Below are 24,650 nucleotides of genomic sequence, written 5' to 3'. Positions count from 1 at the left end.
AGGGCCAGGATCAGGATGCAGGAGCAGCAGGGATGATGGAATAGGTGGCTGGGGGTCGCTGGGATCAGGATCAGGATGCAGGAGCAGTCAGGGGATGATGGGATAGGTGGCTGGGGGTTGCTGGGGCCAGGATCAGGATGCAGGAGCAGTCAGGGGATGATGGGATATGTGGCTGGGGGTTGCTGGGGCCAGGATCAGGATGCAGGAGCAGTCAGGGGATGATGGGATATGTGGCTGGGGGTTGCTGAGGCCAGGATCAGGATGCAGGAGCAGTCAGGGGATGATGGGATAGGTGGCTGGGGGTCGCTGGGGCCAGGATCAGGATGCAGGAGCAGTCAAGGGATGATGGGAAAGGTCGCTGGGGGTCCCTGGGGCCAGGATCAGGATGCAGGAACAGCAGGAATAATGGGTTAGGTGGCAGAGGGGATGAGATGGGGTTGCAGGAGCAGTCAGGGGATGATGGGTTAGGTGTCAGGGTGAAGGAGAGGAGCAGATGGGGTCTAGGAGAAGGCAGGCGATGATGGGATTGGTGGGAGGCTGAAGGAGTGGAGCAGATTGGGGTCTAGGAGGACGCAGGGGATGCAGGGGATGATGGGATCAGCTGGTTGGCAGAGAGGAGGAGATGGCATGAAGGAGGAGGAAGGGAATGACGGAGCAGGATGCAGGGTCAAAGGGGGGTGGCATCGGAGTGCTTTTCCACACCAGACCAAATCGCAGTGCAGTCGAAGGAAGCCTGGAAGCGAATTCTCTGAAGCCACTTTTTTTCCGTTTTAACCAAAATGAGAGGTGACTTCAGAAACACTGCTGAAGCAATTCTCAAGGGGCTCCAATAGAAATCAATGGTGTCTGATAAAACAGTCCCTTTATGAGGTGAAACCGCATCATTGGAGGTGCAATCACTTCAGAAGTGAGCTGGAACTGAGCTACAAAACCACCCAAAAGCTCCGTGTGATGTACTCCAGTGTTAATTGGGAAGTCTCTATAACTCCCCAATCTAGCGCAGATTCTAGTGCAGGAGCCCACAGATGGAACTTCTCCAGAATAAAAGCAACCTGACTAAGCATGCCGGCAAGGTCATACATAGTTTGGGTCCTGACATTCCCTGATGACCCGTAATTGCACCATTGGAATGCAAACCTGACCAGAATAGGGGTAGGGAGCCTTTGGTTGCTTTGATATTTTGAACAACAGTTTCCATAATACGGTGTCTCAGAATGTGATGGAGTCTCCTTTGGAGGTTTTTAAACAGAGGCTGGATGGCCATCTGTCTGGCGTGCTTTGATGGTGTCTTCATGCATGGCAGGAGGTTGGACTGGATGGTTCTTGAGATACCTTCTAGCTCTGTGATACTAATACCTGACCTTTACCCCAGAGGACAGGATCAAAATTCAAAATACCTGAATAGGCTAGAAAGCTGGACCAAAGCTAACAAAATGAAATTCAACACGGAGAAATGTAAATGTAATTTAGGGCGGAAAAATGAAATGCATAGATATAGGATGGGGACACCTGGCTGAACGAAACTACACGTGAAAGAGATCTGGGAGTCCAAGTAGACCACAAGTTGAACATGAGTCAACAGTGTGATGCGACAGTTAAAAAGGCCAATGCAATTTTAGGCTGCATCCATAGAAGTATAGTGTCTAGATCAAGGGAAGTAATAATGCCACTGTATTCTGCCTTGGTTAGGCCTCACCTGTGTCCAGTTCTGGGCACCACAATTCAAATATTTGAAGGGATGATATATTGCGGAGGGAGCAAGCTTGTTTTCTGCTGCTCCAGAGAACAGGACCCAGAACAATGGATGCAAGCTATAGGAAAAGAGATTCCACCTCAACATTAGGAGGAACTTCCTGACAGTAAGGGCTGTTTGACAGTAGAACAAACTCTCTTGGAGTGTAGTGGAGTCTCTTTCCTTAGAGGTCTTTAAGCAGAGGCTGGATTGCCATCTGTCAGGGGTGCTTTGATTGAGAGTTCCTGCATGGCAGGGGGTTGGACTGCATGGCCCTTGGGATATCTTCCAACTCTATGATTCTCTGAAATAAAAGCTAAAAATAGTTCTACAAATATAAATTCATAGCAATAGCAAGTACATTTCTTTACTGCTTATCAGTGCACTTTAGCACTCCCTAAGTGGTTTACAAAGTGTAAGCTAATTGCCTCCAACAAGCTTGGGACTCATTTTAGCCACCTATGGAAGGATGCAAGCCTGAGTCGAGGTTGAGCCCTTGGCTGGTATTGAACCCGCAAACTAGTTTGCAACTGAGTGGCTGCAGTACAGGCATTTAACCACTGCGCCACCTGGGCTCTTATTCATGCCTCTTAGTCATGCTCAAAATGGAGGACACTTTGGAATTCCTCCTGGAGAGAAGGTTAAAATGTAGGGCATGCCACCATGGAAAAGGAGGGCATCTGATGACCCTGGCTATATAGGTCTGTACTTGGGCTTTACATTCCAAACAGGCATCTGAGGAAGGAGGCTCAACTGTACAAAAGCTCATGCTTCCAACTTCTCTCAGTCTTAAAGGTGCTACAAGATCCCTTTGCGTACTTTTTACCCTGGAGGGAGCCTTGACATACCATTGTGGTCCAAGGGAACCCTTGCATAAAAGTAATTGGATCTACAGCTCAAAGATGTTTATTATTTTGCCATCAAGATCTCTGGACCCTCAAAAGCCCTGTCTTAGGAGCCAGTGGGTCTTTGGGCTTCCTTGCCTTTTCCTACCCCTTCTTCGGCTTCCACTACTGAGCTCCCCACTATAGAGGTTTAAATCTGGATCTGCTGCCATGGCTCAATGCAATGGAATTCTGGGAATTGTAGTTTGTTCTGCCACCAGAGTTTTCTGACAGAGAAAGCTAAATATTCTTACAAAACTACAATTACCAGGAATTTCATAGCATTGAACCATGACAGTTGAAACGGTGTCAGACTGCATTGTTTCAGCCATGTGGATGCAGCCCATCCTGGCCAGTGGATTTCAAGCTTAGTTACATCTGATAAATGCATTTCTTTTGGGAATTGCCAGGTGTTAGTGTTTCACCATGCAAAGGTTTATCCCATCCTCATTTGCAGGCAGCAGAAAGTAGATCAAGATCTACTATGGGTTTGTTGTTGTGTGCCTTCAAATCGTTTCTGACTTATGGCGACCCATAGGAGCACCTATCATGGGGTTTTCTTAGCAAGATTGGATCAGAGAGGGTTTGCCATTGCCATTCTCTGAAGCTGAGTGTGTGATTCACCCAAGGTCACCCAGTGGGTTTAGATGGCTGAGGTGGGACTGCTAAGGGTAGGGTCAGGGTTTTGACCATCCCCTTACTAAAGCTAGGGTCAAGGTATTTGACCATCCCCTTGCCAGCCCTAGCTTGCTCAAGAGCTTCACTAGGCCTTTCCCAGATGTTGAGAAGCTGGAATGTGTCCAGAGGACCACCAAAATGGTGAAGGGTCTAGAAACCATGCCTTATGAAGACAGACTGTGGATATGTTTAGCCTGGTCAAGGGGTGACATGATAGCCCTATTTAGGTATTGCAGTGGATGTCACATTGAGGATGGAGCAAGATTGTTTTCTGCTGCTCCAGAGAACAATGGATGCAAACTACAGGAAAAGAAATTCTAACTAAACATTAGGAGGAACTTCCTGACAGTAAGAGCTGTATAGTGAAGTCTCTTTCTTTGGAGGTCTTTAAACAGAGGCCGGATGGCCATCTGTTGAGAGTGCTTTCACACAAACGCATGGCAGAAGTGGGTGGCACTGGATGGCTCTTGGGGTCTCTTCCAACTCTGTGATTCTACAAAATGACTGCCTCACTTATATACCTCCAGCACAGAAGAACCCATAAAAAGCAAAAACCTTTCCAGCCTGAATCCATGGTGCTGTTGATAACATTTAAAATACCAAACAGCTTGGGCCCACAATACTTGAGGGAGCACCCTCCCTATATATGCCTGTGTATGAACAGAGGTCTGTTATAGGGCCGACTGGGAGACAGTCTTTTCTGTGGTGGCACCCCAAGTTATTTATGTATTTTTATACACTGCTGATATTCATAAAAATATGAGTTCGTTGCCCCAGTGTGATTAAGCCAATGTCCACACCGGGGGCGGGGGGGGGGGGGAGAATTTGTAGTTGACACTAAATTAGGAGTAGCTAATACCCCAGAGGACAGGATCAAGATTCAAAATGACCTGGACAGACTAGAAAACTGGGCCAAAGCTAACAAAATGAAATTCAGCACAGAAAAATGTAAGGTACTGCACTTAGGGCAGAAAAATGAAATGCACAGATATAGGATGGGGGACACCTGGCTGAATGAAACTACGTGTGAAAGGGATCTGGGAGTCCAAGTAAACCATAAGTTGAACATGAGTCAACAGTGCAATGTGGCAGCTAACAAGGCCAATGCGATTTTAGGCTGCATCAATAAAAGTATAGTGCCTAGATCAAGAGAAGTAATAGTGCCACTATATTCTGCTCTGGTCAGGCCCCACCTGGAATAGTGTCCAGTTCTGGGCACCACAATTTAAAAAGGATGTTGAGAAACTGAAGCGTGTCCAAAGGAGCGACTAAAATGGCAAAAGGTCTGGAAACCATGCCCTATGTATGAGGAATGACTTAGGGAACTGGGGATGTTTAGCCTGGAGAAGAGAAGGTTAAGAGGTGATATGATAGCCCTGTTTATTTGAAGGGATGTCATGTTGAGGAGGGAGCAAGCTTGTTTTCTGCTGCTCCAGAGACTAGAATGCAGAACAATGGACGCAAACTACAGGAAAAGAGATTGCACCTCAACATTAGGAGGAACTTCCTGACAGTAAGGGCTGTTCGACGGTGGAACAAACTCCCTTGGAGTGTAGTGGAGTCTCCTTCCTTGGAGGTCTTTAAGCAGAGGCTGGATTGCCACCTGTCGGGGGTGTTTTGATTTGGATTTCCTGCATGGCAGGGGGTTGGACTGGATGGCCCTTGCAGTCTCTTCCAACTCTTCAATTCTATGATTCTAGTTTTATTTGCTGCAGCAAATAGGTATCAGTGGTCTCTTAACCCGAAAGACTGATACAAACAAAATAAACAAACATTCATCCATATGTACTTATGAAAAGTAGTTTCCATACTTTCTACGCAGCATCCTATCTTGAAGAACTAGACTGGACCACAGGTTTGGCACAACTTTTGGCCTCTTGCTTTATTTTGGCCTGTCTGTATGGGCCCTAAGACTCACTGAAAGATGTTGGCAGTATGATCTTTCAGACTAAAGATCCTCAGTTGCATTTGGTAGAGTGGAAAGCCAGAGACAGACATATACACTCATCTCTCCATATTTGTGGATTTGATTATTCACAAATTTGATTAATATGTTCTCTCTAGGAATATCTAAGCCTTCCAGTGCAACTCTATGGTCAACTTTACCTAAAAGTTGCCCTGAAAGACCTAAAGATTCCTAGAGAGAATACTCTACTAGGTATTTGTAGCTCCTCCAATGCAGTTCTATGGTCAGTGTGTCAAATGTTGACCACAGAGTTGCACCAGAGGACCTAGATATTCCTAAAGAGGTGTCAAATCTGTGGTCCAGTCCTTAGGACTGGAGTGTAGCTTTGGCGCAGCTTCTGGCCTCTTAGGACACATGCATCACTGAAACAGCGTACCTCCAAAGTGACCCGAAACAGCTTTATTTTGGCCTGTCTGTACGGGCTCTTAAAGGTGCTAAAAGATCTCTTTGCATACTGATTTTACAGATTGCTATATAAATATAAAAACATGGGTGTTTTTGTTATTTGTGGTTTTTCCACATTTACAGGGGTCTTGTGCCCCTAACCCCAGCAAATATGGAGGGACAAGTGTATATGCCATTTGAATCTTATTGTGGCAGAAAGGCATGATCTAAATTTATAAATAAAAATGTAAATGTTCGTTTGTTCAAAATCTTAAATCTCCAAAAGTTCTTCACCAATTGCTTTGAAATTTTGACACAACGTTCCATTCGAATACACGCATGTCTTTAAATACCTTGGCGGATGGGAGCCAGCAGCAGGAGCTGATCTAGACATGGATTGCTTCTCACATGGACAATTATATGTTGCGTGTTCTACAGTTGGCAAACCAGACAATCTCTGTATCTACACAGACAATGGAACAACAAAAAATACTGTATACCCACAAGCACTGTGAAATTCAGTATTTCAGAAACGTTTCTTTTCTTTTTTTCCTTTATTTTCCATTTAACCAGGCTGAGCCACAGCAATGCATGGCCGGGTACAACTAGTCTTTGAAATAATTTTTTTAAAAATAAATATTTGGGAGGGACCCCCCCCCCAAGACATTATTTTTAAAAAAAGTGAAACAAGAGAAATAAAAAACACATTAGATCCACATCTTTATCAGTCAGAATACAAAACAAGAAGTTCAATACAAGTACACATATGAAATTATTCAAAACTTATTCTAAATTCTAAATTCTTAAATGGAAATTAGTGATACTCTTTAAAAATTAGCTAATTCCAATAGATCATTTTGTAGACTGACTAACTGAAACTGTAATGTTGTCATCTTTGTTTTAAAGTGGCCAGGACAGAGTGCTTTTAAATTCAAGGTATCCCAAATCAAATTTCAAGCTTCTTCTGAGATAGGAGGGATTTTCTGGCATATACAAAGGACAGAAAATCCTGTATGCTAAAGCCATACACAAATAATTCTTATTGGGGTTTACTTGGGGAGAGCTGAAGGGGAAAAAAAAGTTTGTCCATCAAAACGATATTCCGTCTGTGTGGCAGCGGTGGAAACTGTAGCATTCCAAGATATCATTGAACTGCAACTCCTAGCATTCCTCGCCAGTAGCTATGCTAGCTAGGCGTTGCAATTCAGCAATATCTGGAAGGCTGCGCAATTCTTAATTATGGCAGATGTTTGTCCTCTTGTACTTTATTCAATGAAGACTGCACAGTGATGATGAAGACAGTCATGATCAGATGATGGCGGTTATTATGATCATACAGAAACTCTTAATGTTTTTATTATTTACAGAACACAATCTTAAACAAATCAGTACAATCCACACAGGGCCATTTGTTGGCACGTTTTGCAGACTTTAGCTTTCTCTGCCAAAGAGTGGTGGTGCTTTACCAAACATTGGTCTGTAGAGGTAATGTGAATGACCCCCACCCAAGGCAGAGCTTTGAAATGACTTTTTCAGAACTAAAACTCCTGTCATGCTGCTAGGGGATTCTGGGAGCTGCAGTCAAGAGATCTATTTTTTCCAGTTTCTGCAGCCTCATGTAATTCAAAAAACCTTTGCCCTGGTGCAATATTTTGGTAGCCAGAAGTGAGTGAGAGAGAGGGAGATATACTACTAGGCTCCCGCACTACAAGAGAGTCAGACAGGCCCCTGCCTCCAGCCAAAAGAAGGGGATAATAGGTTCACCTGACAAGGGAATATCTGTGGAAGCGAGGATTGTATGACCATTGTCAATATTAAAAAAGGACACTCGCTGCCCTGTGTAATTCAGAATCACTCGGACTCTCTTAAGATTCTGCAGACTTAGAAGACGACTGCTTGGGCGAGACAAGCAGCTCCTAGTGGGGCTTTTCAGAGCCCAGATGCCTTTCTTATAATCAGTTTTAAAACAACCTCTTCTCATAATAAACTCTGAAAGGTCTCCCATTGCAGATTCTTTGACAACCCCCACAGCCCAATGTTCTGCGTTTTCCAACATGACTTCCCAAAAATGTCTTCCTGTTGTTAGTGCCGGGCATCCAAACGCTATAGAACTGGGATTGAATTTCTGTTGGTTGGTGGGCAGGTCTGGAAGTGTTTCTGTTCGTCTCACGCTTTTCTGATCCTCAGACACAGTAAGGATGGGATTGGCAGCACTCACCTCAAGAGTTAGATTTACTGTAGAGGAAAGAGAAAACCAGAGGGGATCGTTTGGAAGAATTATTTCAATCCTGAAGTTTAAAAAAAGCCTCTCAACAATCCCATTTCCTCAGAAACCAGCAGAATTTCTATGCTTTAAATCCAGTTGTTAATCCCAACCAGAGTAAAACATTTCAACCAGTGGAATTTACTGAATTGTCAATTTAACCAAAGCTCCAACGGATTCTAGTTAGAACTTGGATTATGTCTATATACTGCACTCAAGGTTAGGACACTCCCCTCTTTCTTCAAGATTTCCCCCTGAATCTGAACTTAACACCAAAAATAGGGGGGTGGGGGCTATTATCCTATAACTGTAACCTAGTTTAAAAAGCAAAAACAACTGAGCTTGGCAAATTTAATTTTTTTGGACTACAACTGCAAAAATGCAGCCAGCCGTTGCCATGCTGATTTTTGGATTCTGGGAGCTGTATGTTAAAAAGTCTTGCCCAGTCTGTTAAAACTTGAACACATCTAAGATCAGAGTTTTACATCTCCAAATCACCTTAATCCTGAGTGGACAACCTTATGAAGATTCCATACCCCACTCATCCACACAGGTGCAGCATAGCAGACCACATGGCATGCAGAGATGCTTTGGATAAGTCAAAGGCACTGTTATTCAGTCAATCCTTTTCTCCATTACTTTTTCTTGGAAAAACATGATCTAATCTCATACCTCAGGTATGCAGCTAACAATCCTCTGCTTTCTTTTTCACAGCCAGGCCGTGTGCATCCTGTGCCTTTGTTTGGAGCAACCAGCTTGACAAGGCAGTCCTATTACCCACACCCATTTACTCCAAGCAATTCTCTCTTTCTAGCAGGGCAGCGGTCAATTTTTATGGTAGAAGGCAGAAAAGGCAAGCTAAATTGTTAAAAATTTCCAGCAGATCATTCAGATTTTCAGTATATCTTTTCCTCCATTCCTTCTTGTTCTCCCTGTGACCTCAAGTCAAGGCTCACGTCTATGGAAACTCATGCTACCAACTCTTTGTTCTTTCTTTCAATTAGTCTCAAAGGTGCTACAAGATCCCTTTGCATACTAATAAGAGACAGGAACCCAATTTCATTACTCTGGAAAGTAGTGAATTATAGCCCTGACCGTTAAAAGTAGAAAAATAACACTATTCCAGCTCTCTACTGCAAAAGGCAACTAGTTACCAAATCGATTCTTTACAAATAAGCATTACTTCCAATCTCTGGCTTTACTTCTTAAGGAGTCTAAAGAGTGCTAGGAAAGCAAATTTTTAATTTACCTGTCAGTATTTTGCGAATTAGTCCTTTACTGCCTCCAGACGGGAAAAAATCTGTGCCAAAAATCACTAGATTATGACTTTTGTGTGCTTTAGATGGAAACAAACGTGAAAGCAGCAAATATACTTGTCAATTTGGATGCATCTAGAGATATTCTTTATCTCTGATGTTTATTTCAAAGAGCCTTCAGTACTTTTTCTGGTTGGTTGTACAGTGCTGTAGTAAAACTCCCGGAGTGTATATACAAGTTGAGTCTCCCTTATCTGAAATTCTTGGACCAAAAGTGCTCTGGATTTTGGATTTTTTGGATTTTGGAAAATGTGCATGTCCATCATGAGATATATTGTAGATGGGACCCAAGTCTAAACATGAAGTGGATTTATTTTTTCATATAAACCTATAATCATAGCCTGAAGGCTATTTTAAATATTTTTGTGCATAAAACAAAGTTTGTGTACATTGAACCATCAGAAAGCCAAGCATGTGGACCATTTTGGCTTTTAGAGTATCTGAGAATTCCAGATGAGGGATACTAAACCTGTGCTCTGCTTTGCACTACCACTCCCAAATGTTATGCTGGCCTGTAAGTTTTGGGACTTGCACTCCAAACGCTAACCTGTCCAAGTTCTGGAAACTCCATATTAGGACAACTCTTTATTAAGCCAACTCAACATCACAAGTAGATGCAACTTTATTTTAGAAATCTCCAGATCTTGTCAACAAACAACTGGCAGAAAGCAGACTGGTGAAAGTTGAATTGATGTTAAAAGTCATGTCTTATAATTAATTACTTTTTTTAAAGTAACCTCATCTGGTCTGAAGAGAAAGCAGGAGACAGAATGGACTAGACCTCATTTGATCCATCAGCACAGTTCTTATGTCACAAGTCTTATACGGAAGACTAAGAAAAGAATGTATGGACACTGGCAGAGAATTGGTTCCTCATTAACATTCCTCCAACTCAAAGTCAACTCACTGAGTCACAGAATCTGCAGTGCAGGACTGGAGTTCTCCAATGAAAAACAAACAGCCAACCTGCCGCCAACCCCCCACCCCCCAAAAAAAACCCTTCCCATATATTTGGTTCTCCCTCAGATCCTTCAGCTTACCTTTCTGCAAAGGAAGTCCAGCTTGTAGATTATCTGAGGATGGAAAGGGAACAGAGGTTAAACATCACACCATGAGGTTTTTAACTAATTTGATATACCACCCAAATCATCCCAATATGGCAGCTAGTCCTAATTAATGGTCAGTTATGTCACCCTGAGAACCAGCATGGTGTAGTGGTTTGAGTGTTGGACTATGAATCTGGAGACCAGGTTTTGATTCCCACCTTGACCATAAAACCCTCTGCTCTCAGCCTCAAGGGAAGACCTCCTCTGAACAAATCTTGCCAAGAAAACCTCATGATAGGCTCACTTTTCAGAAACAACTTGAAGGCACACAACGTCACCCCACTTTTTCAGCTTCCTATTAAAATGCACAATTCCTCTCTCCTCCTTTCACTTTCCCCCTTACAGCTTACATCAACTGATGCAAAACTGAATTCAAAGTACAAAAGTAGTTTCTACTCAATTAACTTAACAGGGGAAAGTAGAGGGGAATCTTATCCTTCCCAGGAAACTCAGGCAAAAACAAACTTCTGCTGCCTCTCCTAGCTTGTGTGTTCTTCCTCATTAGTAACTTTTGCCATCTTGAACACACTCTGAGCTTGCTCATAAAAGAGTCTACTGAGAATTTGATGTCACTGTTGCATCTACTTTCAAGTAAAATATTAAGTTATCAAAAGATTCCTTATTTTGATAACTTAATTTTTCAGACGGCAGAATAAGCAATAAGGGGATTTAACTGCTTTAGGCCTGATTTCAAGCAATAGGGAAGAATTGGTCAGCATGATGGAAATAGTAGAGACCCGGGGTGGAGGTGGAATCATATGGGACTTATTATGCAGAAGAGAGATATAACTGGATTCTTGGACACATATTATGAAAGAACAATTTCAGTAAAATTAAGGAAAGAAAGGGTGAGGCTGCATGGTCAGGAAGAGAAGGGAGCTCATGGATGGGGGTTTCTTAAAGATACTGAGCTGTTGTTCAGCTCCAACTCCCAGTTTTTCTCAACTCTGGAAGTACTGACTAGGGACTTGAAGTTCATCTGGAGGGAATACATGATTTAAAGCAATGGTTCTTAAACTTTGATTCTCAGTTCCTAGCTACTGGCCATGCTTCCAAGGACTGGTAGTTGATGCTTTGACAGCATCTAGGGATTCAAGGTTCAGTCATGTCTCTCCATTTCTCTCTACTTCATACACACCCACATCACATCTCCCTTTGGAAATTTCATCAGTTGTGGATGGCCTTTGAAATAGCAAAAGGTAGAAATAAGTGAGTGGTAATGCAAATAAATTATTTCAAAGTAATTCTAGTATAGAGATGGTGAGCAAAGCTTTCAATCATCTGTGAGGAATTAAACATTGCCTTCCCAATTTACAGTTAAGGTCTCAATTTTCTTGTCCTTGCTTGAATTTACAAAAGGTTCTGAGCTCGGTTAGTCCCAAACCTGAACCCGGGGCCATTTCACACTATACAATTATAGCACTATGATTCCATGAATCCACCCTATGAAACCCTGGATTTTAGGGAAAGGAGGGTTATTTAGAATTTTCAGCCAAAGAGATTTAGTGCTTCACCAAACTACAAATCCCAAGATCCCATAGGATAAAGCCATGGCATTTCAAGTGAAATCTTACCACTATAACTTATAGTGCAAAAGGGTCCCCAAAGTAACATAACCAAAACAAAGGTCATGTAGCCATCCTTCATTACCTATGAATAGCTTCATAACTGCCTGAATAGAGCAGTTGAGATCAACAAATTCCCAGGTCTTTAATTTCAGCTCGGGAGGAAAAACCTCTGGAGTCTCAAACTTCAGTCTCTCCTTATATCTTGAGTGGGGGGAGGAGAGAAGAAGAAAGAAAAGTTAACTTGTCCATCCCACAATCCCCAGAGCAGAATGCTTACAACAGGTTCCTACCTAACATATATATTAACATATTTTTGTTAAAACACTAGCAACATTGCCCAACTTGACTTTGGTTAATTTTTGGGGTTACCCTACCAGGGACCCTGTGCAGTGGATTTCATGTATGCTGTTTAGCTCTTATTTCAGTCATACCATTCCAAATATATCCTTCCAGTTTGGCCCAATCCATCCAGACACTTCCAAAGAAAGCAGTGGGATGCGCCCCAATAGTGACTCCCCAAAAGTGGATTTTGCATATACAGCACAGCCTATATTTTAAGTAGAGCCATCTCAGACATACCTTTTAAATTTGGTATAAACCCATCTAGCCATTTGTGTAACATTTAGCTTTATTTTTACAGATTGTTGAACTTGAAAGATTTGTGTGTTTAAATTCTCTCTTCTTGGGTTAAAAGCGAGCATGCCTTTGAATTTACCACACCAGCATTGCCACACAGGTTCGTTGCTAACAATATCATTCACAACCTCATGAAACATGAAGATGATGGGGATCCACTTACTTTACCAAGGTACTTTCAATATCCTACAGGAAAAAGGGAGAGGGGAAAAAAGAGAGAACTCAGCGCTTTGCCATTGATCATGCCATGAAGACTCCCAGAAAGATTTTGTTTAAGTAGTCAACTGGAGTAAGTTAAGTCTCAGAAAGCATAGACTCCCAAAACAGATCTGATTTAATTTGTTATGACATGCCCACCACCAAGTTGGTGGGTCAGACAATGTCAGTAGATCTTTGGAGGGACTAGAAAATAATTGGGGTTCCCTCCCTTCTTCACCCCACAAGCCAGTTAGCAGGAACCAATTACAGTGACTATAAGCACAGAAGAAGTTCAGGGGCCCCTTTGACACTATGGCCCTGTACAGACCAGTCTGAAAGGCTGGCCTAGGGGCAAGGGTGGGGTGTCGCGTCCAGATGACACATATGTTGACCCCACCCCAGGGCGCCATGATGCCATGCACTGCTCCATGATGCTCCATATGACGCAGCATCGGAGTGCCATATACCTGCTGCAGCTATGATGCCCTTTTGAGGGCGCAAAAAGGAGCTGCTTTTTACAATTTCTTTTTGTGCCCTCGAAAGGCCGGATCAGGGCCTCGGCATGAAGTTGCCATGGTCCCGAACCAGCTAGGAAAGGGGTGGCATCCCGCTGCCCCTTCAGGGCAGTCTGTCAGGCCCCTATGTAACGACAGTGTTGCAAGCCCACTAGTTCCATCCCATGGAATCCTAGGATGTGCAGTTTGGGGAAGGGTGTTTAAAATTCTCAACCAGAGAGATCTAATGCCTCCCCAAACTATGAGCCTCAGGATATCTTAGAAAGCCAGTGTGGCTATGTTTATAGCCCTTATAATATGAACATATATTACTATACTAATTCAGTGGGCACTCCACATTCGCTGGAGTTAGGAGAACAGGACCCCCATGATAGTAGGAAAACAGCAAATAACAAAAAAAACTATGTTTTTACCTGAGGGAACTCCTCTCTAGGAATCTCTAGGTCCTCCAGAACAACTCTATGGTCAACACCTGCTATAAGTTGACCACAGAATTGAGTTGGAGGGCTTACAAATGCCTTGGGAAGTGCTCTCTTTACGAACCTCTATGTCAGTGGTTCCTACACTGTGCCCTTTAAGAGATTTTGGACTTCAGCTCCCAGTAGCATTAGCCATGTTGGCCAATAGTCTGGGATCCTGGGAGCTGAAGTCCAAAAATCTCTTAAATAGTTTGGGGACCACTGCTCTACATTCTCCAGCATGCCTTCTGGCTGATGTTAACCATAAAGTCATATTGGAGAAACTAGAAAGAATATATTGATCACATCTGTGAATAATCAGCCACAAAAGTCAAAGCTGAAAATATGGAGAGCCGACTGTACTGTGTTTTTTGGGACTGTTTATAAGGTATATGCAAAAAAATAAATGAATGTCATGTTTAGACTTGGGTCCCATCGCCAATCTATCTAGCGTGGCATAGTGATTTGAAGTTGGACCATGACTGGAGATCAAGATTCGAATCCTTGCTTGGCCATGGGAACCCACTGGTGACCTTAGGCAAGTCATATGCATTCAGCCTCAGGAGAAGTCAATGGCAAACCTTCTCTGAACAAATCTTGCCAAGAAAACTGTGTGATACGTTCGCCTTAGGGTCACTATTACTGTACTTGAAAGTACACAAGAAGAAATATTTTAATAAATAAAATAAATCAAAGGCCATTAGAAGAAAAGCTATTAGAAAATAAAATGAAGAACAACTCCACTTCTTTCAGTAAGTTACTAAGTATCCTCTAGTTTGTAATTTAGAACTTGGAAAGTTTCTACCTTGGGGTGCAACATCCAGAACCCCCAGGATTCTCACCCGTAGTAGCAAACTTGCTGGCTGCCGGTACTTCTCCTCCAGCTCCTGGATGAGCCTTTCAAAAGAGAAGAGCTTGTTGGAAATTCTGACCAGATGCTCATCCATTATCCGAGTAATCTCCGTTTCCACTTCTTCAATCTGGGCCAGCAGATGCTCCTCCTGATCTTCCAGATACTGGCGCAGTTGACGGAAGTGAGCAGTAACCTTTCGCCTCTGGACTTTTGTTCTTTCCTGCACCGAGCAACAAAAGGCAGAAGAAAAGATTCCAATAACACATTGAGGTTACAGATGCAGTCACTGCCTCTGCGATATAAAAAAGGTAGATACAAGAATGAGACAGGAAAGACACACCCGAATTCCTTTTTTGGGACTGCAGCCCCCACAATCCTCTACATAGCCATGCTGGTAATGGATTCTGGGAGTCACAGCCCTCAAAAAGGACCAGATGCTGGCTACATCTAAAACTTCACAGAAAGGATGCCCATTTTCAGCAAGGAAAAGAGTATTCAGCAAGAAAAGTCAGCATCCACGCTGTGGAGGGCCCTTGACTGGATTTTCTTTAGGAGGATCATTTTTTTCCAAAGAAACAGGCATCCTGAAATGTCATGGCTTGAAAATTTAGTTTAATAAAAAGGCCCAGCAGTCTGGAAAGAGACATGGGGGACTACGTTGCCCATGTTTTGTCTTTCTCTGTACTATCATTATTTGTTGATTATTTTAAATATCCATGGTAAAATCAGATGATGATGATGATAATAATAATAATAATAATTCCTATCAATTATCAGTCAATGTAGTCTCTAATTTACCAAAGAACTACTAATTACATATTAAAGACAGAATAGAATTGGATTTTAATACCATCCTTAACAAAATATATATTTTATATTCAGTACAAGCACAGTTCTGAATAAAAACTTGGAAACTTGTGTTGTGTGTTTCTAATTTCAGCTGGTCCATTCTTGTTGGGGGCCAGATCCTTACTTGGCAGCCCGGTAGATCAACCACAGCAACTGGCTGGGCCACAGTGAGCTTGAAGTTGGGCTTTCTTTGATCAAATCATGGCATCATTAGGAAGAACTTCCTGATGGTAAAAGCTGACAGTGAAACACACTCCCTCAGAGTGGTGGGGTCTCCTTCTTTGAAGGCCTTTAAACAGAGGCTGGATGACCATCTTTTGGGGATGCTTATATTGTGTCTTCCTGCATGGCAGGAGGGATTGAGCTGGATGGCTGTAGTGTCTCTTCCAACTCTGATTGTATGAACTAGTGTTGATCCCTGAGCCACTAGCTGTGGATACTGGTGAGTTTCCAGGAAAGGGTGGCGGTGGAGGGAACAACTGTAGCCAATAGCAACAAATATGGTGCCGGTCCCCAGGCACATTGCAAAAAATTATAATTATAGCTTCTCCATATCAGTCTGAGAAGCACTGCTCTAGGCAATGATAGTTTTCCAATAACAATTGCTCCCCCAAAGGACCAAATCTGCAAGCAGAAGTCACTGTAATGGAAGATTTCGTTTCACATAAGTGATAGCATCTGGCTGCCAGGGCTTCAGAGCATCATAAAATGGGGTTGTACCCACCCTGCCCGCCCTCCCCTGCGACTGTTCTGCATTGCAGGTTTATTTTTTTTCTTTCAGATTTCACTTGCAAATCCTAATTTCACTATGCAAATCCTAATGACTCCTGTGTCATGTATTGAAGTTCAGAAATACTGTACAAGCCTCATCTGAGATAGAAAGCTTTACTTTGAAAAATTGAATTGATCATAGCATAACAGTGTTGTCAAGACTGAAGCATTTTCAGTTATACAGCACATTAAAAGCACATAGGAATATAAACGGTTTTGTGGGTTTGTACCCCATTCTTTTGCAAATCAAAACATTCTGCGTCCCCAGGACTCATCTCTCCCTTCTTCCTCTGTACTAAGCTTCCCATAGGAACAACCTTCGCAACTGGAAGTCCCCAATTCTTCCCCTTCCATCTGTTCATTGTCTGGAGCCAGGAACACTAAACAATCTTTCACTAGTTGTGTTGTACATCCCATCATCCAGTATTACAAAGCATAGACACAGAACCTATACTACTGAACTGCAGGGCTCGACAGAATGCCCCAAAGGGGTGGCCTGCAGCTGCCCTTTTCCTAGCCGGATTGAGGCTGCGACAATCTCACGCCGCAGCCCCAATCCGGCCTTTCAAGGGTGCAAAAAGGAGCCACAAAAAGCAGGTCCTTCTTGCACACTCGAAAAGGCACCATAGCCGCCGCAGCACGGCTACATTGTGCTTCTTTGGCATTGCATCCATATGGGTCGAGGTGCACCATGAAGCCGCAGAGTCGGTCATGCATCGTGAGGACGCTATACCCCGACTCTGTCCCCGTGCCGGCCTTTCAGGCCAGTCTGTACATGGCCTGTGATACTTACAGTTAAGTCTTTTCCGTCACTTTCTATGCTACCTCTATAATCCAGCGTGCTTACTTTTGCCTTCCTTAAAATCTCTAGATAGTTACTCATCTGATCCTGAAAATAAAAAATAAAAATAATTTTATTTAGGGCCTTGTTACAGCAAGGGCATACAGTATATTAAACATAGTGGTTTATTACAGGTTGAGCCTACCTTATGGGACCAGAAGTGTTTTGAATTGTGAATTATTTATTCATTTAGGACTATGGAATATTTCCATTTTGTTGCTGTAAGCCTTTAAGTGGTTTCCGATGTATGGTGACTCTAAGGCCTATCATGAGGTTTTCTTGGCATGATTCGTTCAGAGGGGATTTGCCATTGGCATCCTCTGAGGCTGAGAGACTGTGACTTGCCCATGGTTACCCAGTAGGTTATCATGGCCAAGCCAGGACATGAATCCTGGTCTCCAGAGTCATAGTCCAATGTTCAAACCACTATGCAACACTGTCTCTTCAAATGTAGCAGCACAATAGGACTGAATACTTTCTTGACACTTCTGTTCAGAGCCAATGTGATGCAATGCAATGGTTCTCAATCTTTGACCTTCCAGATGTTATATACTTCAATTCCCAGAATTCATTATTCCTTCCCTTCTGGCTGGAGCCTCTGGGACTTGAAATGCAAAACATCTGGAGGACCAAAGTGTGAGATCCATTGATTCTGCATGTTTAGCGGCTTTTCCCAATTTGAATTCCCCCTAAATTTTCAGATTACAGTTGGCCTTCTATATCTACATTGTGGATGCAGGTATCAATGCATGCATCTGAGGAAAGCAGGCTCAAGTCTACGAAGGATCATGCTACCAGCTTCTTTCTTTCTGCTTGTCTCAAAGGTGCTACAAAATGCTTTTGCAAGTCAGGAGTGTGGATTTCATCTATCCAAATTTCATCCCACCAGATGTTCTGCAATATTATTTCAATCATCCACAACCAACATGTCCTCTTTGCTGGGGATTGTAGGAGCTGAAATTGTATCTGGATGAGGGAAGATGGTTCCAATATATATTTCTACCTTTCCAACGCTGCCTCAATACTGTAAAAATAATGCATTTTGACACCACTTTAGCTGCCATGGCTCTATCCTACACAATTCTGGGACTTGTCGTTTTGTGAGGCATTAGCACTCTTTGGCAGAAGGCTAAGGGCCTTGTAAAACTACAAACACCAGGATTCCATAGGATGGAGCCAGAGCATTGGCAGGGGGCGGGGTGCTTGGACTTTTAATAGTCAACATTTTGGGGCATAAGCCTCAGTAGCAAAGCCTTCACCTTGTACTCCTGGGCGGCTTCCTTCATGGGGGCCATGTTGTGACCCAGGTGCTCCTGGGAGCCCTCACACTCCCCACAGAGCAGGGCTTGATCTTCTTTGCAGAACAGCGACAGGGGCTGCTGGTGCTTCTGGCATTCGGAGGCCTGGCTGCATGCCTCACTCTCCATATCCCAGTTGTTGAGAATTTCAACCAGGTTAATGAGGCACTGGTTGGGCTTGAATTGTTTCTCCACATGCTCACGGCACTGTGGGCACTGGGTTGGTGCATCAGGCTTCTGCCAGCATTGACGGATGCAGATTTCACAGAAGTTGTGCCCACATTCGAGCATCACAGGGCCCTTGAAGTAACCGAGGCAGATGGGGCAAGTTGCTTCCTGGCGAAATCTCTTCCTGGAGTTCTCTGCAGACATGGTTTTGGCTTTGTTCCTTCAGGGAGAGGAAAATGTCCTTCTTCAGGAGGAGTCACCACCTTGCAGAGAAACTAGAACAGGATTTCAGATCGGAGTGAATGGTAGTTCACGTTTTGAAAGGCGTACCTAGTGACAAGAGCTTTATTTTATTGTAATCCTCCTCCCAGAAAGCCATGATGGCTGGGGATTCTGGGAGTTGGAATTTAAGATAATAAGACTTCCCAACTATGGTCCCAACATACAGATAAACATGTTATATTATATCCAGTTTTGGTATGAAACCGTCTTGGGTCCCTTTTGGGAGAAAGACAGCATACAAATGAAATGAAATGAAATAAATAAATAAATGTCATTTTGTAATGGGGAGGCAGCATGGTGTAATAACTGGAGTTCAAGCCCCCACTGAACCATGAAATTCATGGGGTGAGCAAGAGCCAGTTGGCCTTTCTCAGCCTGGCCTACCTTACAGCCTTGTTGGTGGCGTGTATGGCTACACTGACGAGTGGCAAGCCATGCAGTGTAAATCATCTTCAAGTTAGTGGAAGAAAGGAAGGATATAAATGTTACAAATGCATGGAGAACCACTGACAAAATCAATGACATTGTATGGTGTGTTGATCTTGTGTGTCTTCAAGTTGTTTCTGACATATGGCTACCCTAAGGCTTGTCTTAGCAAGATCTGTTCAGCGGAGGTTTGCCATTGCCTTCCAGCACTCAAACCACTACGGCACACTATATGGTATTCACATAAAATTTCATCCACCAACAGTGCCCTCCAGATGTTTTACAATATTATTTCCATCATCCTCAGCCAACATGCCCTGTTGGCTGGGGATTGTGGGAGCTGAACTCATACCCAGATGCAGAAAGGGGATTCCACTATATATTTCTAACTTTCTAAGGGTGCGGTGCCTTAGTGCTCAAGGCGCCAATTCTGACTATCGTAAGATCGGAAGGTTGGAAGTTCAAGGCCTGAGCACTGCATGATGACGTCAGCTTCTGTCACTAGTCCCAGCTTCTGCCAAGCTAGCAGTTTGAAAGCATGCAAATGCAAGTAGATAACAAGGTACCACTTCAGTGGGAAGGTAATAGCGTTTGGTGCAGTCATGCTGGCCACATGACCATCGGAGTCATCTTTGGACAAAACTGGCTCTTTGGCTTAGTAACAAAGATGGGCACCTTGTAAAATTTTAAACCCAAAGACTCCATAGGATGGAGCAAGAGCACTTAAAGTGGTGTCAACACAACAAAAGTCTGAACAATCTAGTATTGAACTGTTCTCAACTGCTTTCTGCATCTGGGCCCCATAATCTATTACAGCAGTGATTTCCAAACTTTGGTCCTCCAGACGTTTTGGCCTTCAGCTCCCAGGATTCCTAACTGTTGGCCAAACTGGCTAGGACTTCTGGGAGCTGAAGTCCAAAACACCTGGAGGATCAATGTTTGAGAACCACAGGTTCGGATATTGGTAAATTCCAACAGATCGTACACAGCCAAGCACGAGACACATGAAACCAGCCAATCCTTTCCACACATGTGTTATTAGCCTAGTAAAAGACGAGATAGAGTCTTTATCTATATTAACCAAAAATATACATTTGTCCCTCCACATTTGCTGGGGTTAGGGGCACAGGATCCTCGTGTATGTGGGAAAACCGCAAATAACAAAAACACTATGTTTTCACCTGAGAGAACACCTCTCTAGCAATCTCTAGGTCCTCCAATGCAACTCTATGGTCAACATCTACCAGATATTGACCATAGAATTGCGCTGGAAGAGCTACAAATACCTAGTGGAGTGTTCTCTCTAGGTCCTTCAGTGAGACCTTTGGTTAAAGTTGACCGTAGAATTGCGCTGGAGGACCTAGATACTCCTAGAGAGAACATATTGATAAAATCTGCAAATAATCAAATCTGCAAAAGTCAAAGCCACAAATGGGTCACATGGTCAAAACCAAGCCTCAGCATTTCAGATTTCTATGTACAGCTGTAAAAGCTGGACAGTAAAGAAAGCTGATGGGGAGAGAATTGATTAGTTTGAAATGGGTTAACTTAGAATCATAGAATCCTAGAATTGGAAAAGCCCCCAATGGTCATCCAATTCTACCCTATTCTATAGTTTTTCGGGCTATGTGGTCATGTTCTAGAAGAGTTTATTCCTTGCGTTTCACCAGCATTTGTGGCTGGCATCTTCAGAGAAACCTATTGTGCCATGCAGGAAGACATGATCAAAACACTCCCAAGAGATGACCATCCAGTTTCTGTTTAAAAACCTTTAAAGAACCTGGTCCCCCAACACTGCAGATGAATGGATTTTGGAGTAAAACAAGCTTAACTCTCCCTATAAGTTAAGAGGTCTAAACTGAGACTGTCATAACTTGGCCGTATAGTGCAACAGTAGGAAAAGAGGAAAAAGGGACATTGGTGATATGTCCATTTCCAGTAGATAAGAGCCCCACATCCTGTAGTTTGGGTTATGCTCTGCCCACTCACTCCAATAGGCAGGAAGTAAAGAGAGAGACCTTCTGGTGACCCCACGTGGTGGAGCTAACCCTAGAAGGCCAGTCGTACAACAGCCGAATGCTCCAGAAAAAACACAAAAAATTTATTTGCATATCAAACTATAGAGAATTGGACGGCAACAGAGACAGGCAGTGTGCAATCTAGCTTGCTCCCCATAGGGAAGGACTATGTGGATATGAACCATCCCTACGCCACCACCCCTGAGGGTGGGCCAGGATGTGGGGCTCTTATCTACTGGAAATGGACATATCACAGGTAATGTCCCTTTTCCCAGTAGATAAGACCCCCACATCCTGTAGTTTGGGATTCACCAAAGCCAATCTAAACAAGGTGGGCAGTGCTGGCCCTACAGAGACATAGGTTTGAGCACCTGCTGCAAGACCCTGCTGTCAACAGCAGCGTCAGCTGAGCTAAGCTGTCAAGCTAGTGATGCCTAACAAGTGTGTATGGTGGCTTGTAAGTGGTCCCCCTGACGGTCTTTGCTATAGGACCTATGATGGCCAGAGGTGCTCATGCACCTGTAGCCTCTGGCATGGGTGACTTGGTTTCTGGTGGTAACCTCTCAAGGATTTATGGCAGGTAGTAACTCCGGGCCTGGCCCACCTGCTAGGCATGGAGACTGATGCCTTCTTGCCCATAGAACAGGGCTAAAAGAAAACAAAGAGGGGTGTCAGAGGAACGAAAGCTGTTTGTCCTCTATGGGTGACTTGGTCTCCAGCATGGTGTATGTTTTAAATTCTTTCCAGTGTTTGGGAGAATGAAGGAGAAGGCTGGGGGATCTGATTCTGACCTCTGAGGAGGTTAGAGCTCACCCTAAGGGTGGTGTCTGGGTCTGGCTGAATTGCCATGGAGTCAGTTCTAATCACAATGAGCTGCTAGTGACCCCAGGCTCAGAGCCCCAATGTGCCAAAAGGGCAAAATCAGGAGGGGCCCCAACCAGGCAAATGGTTTAGAGAAAATCTCACTTAGGAACTAAGACAGTCAGCACCCTCAGGACCATGTATAAATCCCAGAAGAGAAATGGTGTTGTGTAGGCAAAGCAAGCAATAAGTCACCTGAGGAGTGACCATGGAGCTGGGATGCCATCCCATCCTGGCCCCTTGCCTGTGTCACAACAGTGAGGTTATAAGTGTAGTCTGTTTATGGCTGTGGTGGCCTAAGGCCCCCCGCCCATGTCATCCTGTAAGAATTTCAATAAGGAGAAGACTGAGGGTTTCAGGGAGTCCTGAAGGACCTCCATGATAACTAATGTGTTATAGAACAGTGTTTCCCAGGCTATCTGGTCTGAGGAAACAGCAATTGTTTATATTGTTTTATGGGAGTTAAACAGAAGTAGCAGATTTGGCCAAGGGACTGCCACTTTAACTAGTATTGGTATAGAGAGACAGAGAGGGACCAGGTTTATCCTGAGACTGGCAGGAATGTCAGGCATGGGTGCCCTTTGTTCCATGGCCCAATCCTATTTTCCCCTTAGTAGTCAGTCCAGGGAAAAACACAAGCTAGTGATCCCAATGGGGAGAAGAAGGATTGCCAGTTAAACCTCCAGGGTTTTACCTTGTCTAAAATGTGGATTACAGTGGATTATGTGATCAATCAGAATGGAACCTGATCTAATCTAGACCTATGCCAACTTCCACCCGATCACTGATCACCTTGTCAACTGGTTATAGCAATGAAGGTGATATTAAGGTGATTTAACTTGTAGCAATGAAGACTTACCACTCTGAAAGAGGAATGGCAATATAGTGCAACAGTAGGAAAAGAGGAAAAACTGCATTACAAGTGGGTTGATTCAATCAAGGAAGCCGTGGCCCTGAGTTTGCAAGGCCTGGGTCTCTCATTCAGAGGCTAAACTGAGGCTAAGGGAATTAGCACCAAGAAAAGATAAGTTAAACCTCAGCCACTGAACTTGAGAACCAGGGTTCACAAAGGCAATGGAGGAACAATGGTTAAGATTAGTTTGATGAGACTAGCTCAGCTTCAGCCAAGGATGTCTAGGCTGAGGCCTTGCCCTCTTTGGAAGAAAGACCTTGAAGGAATTTTTCATTTTGTAATGTCCTACCTTTTGTAGTGCTTTGCCCTCCTTGCATGTTATGGCATCTGGTTACCCTGGGTATGACCCACTCTCACAGTTCATGCTTTGCATTCAGGAAACAGTGTTTGTGAAAAAAGGAGATTGGGGTATTGCAAAGGCATAGCTTGGGTTAAATTATTTTTGGATGACAAGACCCAGAATCCCCCAACTACCACAGCCATCCTTCCCCAAAAATTACTTTTTCAAGCATAATGGCAGACAGACCCAACTTGGGTCTGAAACACACTTCAGAAATAATCCAGTCTGAGACCGCCTTAACTGCCCTGGCTCAATGCTAAGTCATTCTGGGAACTGTAGTTTGGTGAGACATTTAGTCTTCTCTGTCAGAGATTTCTGGTGCCACAATAAACTATAATTCCCAGGATTCCCTAGCACTGAACGAGGGCAGTTGAAGCGATCTCAAACTGAATTATTTCTCCAGTGTGTTTTGGACCTTAAACTCCTGTAGTGTTGCCAGGTCTTCAAAATAACAATAAAAGTAAATGCATGACATGCAGAGCTGATAATCAGGACAATTAAATAGTTTTGCATTAAATGAAAGGATTGATTTCAGTTAACCTAGCCATGTGTTTCATTGTAAAATTAACATCACTCTCCCCATTCATCAGTGACACATGTTTCTGTTTCTATGAAGAACCCACATCCAAAAATATAGGTATTTTTGGCATCTTGTTCAACCTATCTAAAAGGAGAAGCTTTCCAACCCTCAAGTAGGGGACATCCCTAATAATATGGGACACCTGGCAACCATAGTCTCCTGGCATCCCCAGAACAAGACTCCGGGGGATTGTTATCTATGTTGGTCAGGGATTATGGGAGAGGCAGTACAAAACATCAGGAGGACTCTGAGGTAAGATATTGTACAAGATAAAAGTGCAAGATAAGTAACCATGGCTTCTCAGACCATCCCTCCCCACCTGGTGAAAGAAGTCACTTTCTACTCATGGAAAGCTCTGGAAACAATAATTTTGGAAGAAAACAGTCCAGTCCAATATCTCCCCCACGAAAACCTAAAACAGGGGCTCTCAAAAGTTTAGTCCAAAGGTACTGAGTCTTTGAGCTTCCAGATGTTTTGTTCTTTAGCTCCCAGAATCCCTGGCCACTGGCCAAGCTGACTAGGACTGCTAGGAGTTGCAGTTAAAAAAATCCCGGAAGAGCAGAGTTTGAGATCCAGAGCAATTTTGGACCTCCATACCCAGAAGCTTCAGCCAGAATGGCTGACCGTCAGGAAAATGGGAGTTGAAAGTTCAAAACGTCCAGGTCACCAAAAGTGGGATTCTGCAAAAGATATCACTATTATTATTATTATTATTATTATTATTATTATTATTATTATTATAGCTT

General features: G+C 43.4%; 1 protein-coding gene across 3 annotated transcripts; it reads right to left on the bottom strand.

The window, feature by feature from the left end:
- Positions 1-6,300: 6,300 nt before the first annotated feature.
- LOC149320962 (zinc finger protein RFP-like) lies at positions 6,301-23,377 on the bottom strand. Of its 3 annotated transcripts, none has more exons than XM_089488925.1 (8): positions 23,274-23,377; positions 18,278-18,814; positions 16,971-17,066; positions 14,547-14,777; positions 12,697-12,719; positions 11,980-12,098; positions 10,264-10,296; positions 6,301-7,879 (listed from the first exon to the last, which is right to left on the bottom strand). In XM_089488925.1, the coding sequence occupies exons 2-8, from the start codon at positions 18,686-18,688 to the stop codon at positions 7,350-7,352; spliced, it is 1,443 nt and encodes a 480-aa protein (XP_089345051.1). In that variant the 5' UTR covers positions 18,689-18,814; positions 23,274-23,377; the 3' UTR covers positions 6,301-7,349. The 3 variants fall into 3 exon arrangements, with proteins under 3 accessions (XP_089345051.1, XP_089345060.1, XP_089345069.1); XM_089488934.1 differs by having other exon boundaries at positions 18,278-18,759; XM_089488943.1 differs by lacking the exons at positions 11,980-12,098; positions 23,274-23,377 and having other exon boundaries at positions 7,849-7,879; positions 18,278-18,865.
- Positions 23,378-24,650: the final 1,273 nt, after the last annotated feature.

This window comes from Sceloporus occidentalis, unplaced genomic scaffold (genome assembly GCF_023333645.1).
Source record: "Sceloporus occidentalis isolate IW3139 unplaced genomic scaffold, rSceOcc1.0.p SCAF_1, whole genome shotgun sequence".
In the NCBI taxonomy this organism is placed as follows: Eukaryota; Metazoa; Chordata; class Lepidosauria; order Squamata; family Phrynosomatidae; genus Sceloporus; species Sceloporus occidentalis.
This window is presented reverse-complemented; position numbering and strand designations above follow the sequence as displayed.

Coding starts and splice junctions, on each gene's coding strand:
- LOC149320962 (XM_089488925.1), bottom strand. CDS start 18,688: ATGTCTGCAGAGAACTCCAGGAAGAGATTTCGCCAGGAAGCAACTTGC. Junction 17,067..18,277: donor AAGCCGCCCAGGAGTACAAG/GTGAAGGCTTTG, acceptor TTTTATTTTCAG/GATCAGATGAGTAACTATCT. Junction 12,099..12,696: donor ATTGAAAGTACCTTGGTAAA/GTAAGTGGATCC, acceptor CCCCCACTCAAG/ATATAAGGAGAGACTGAAGT.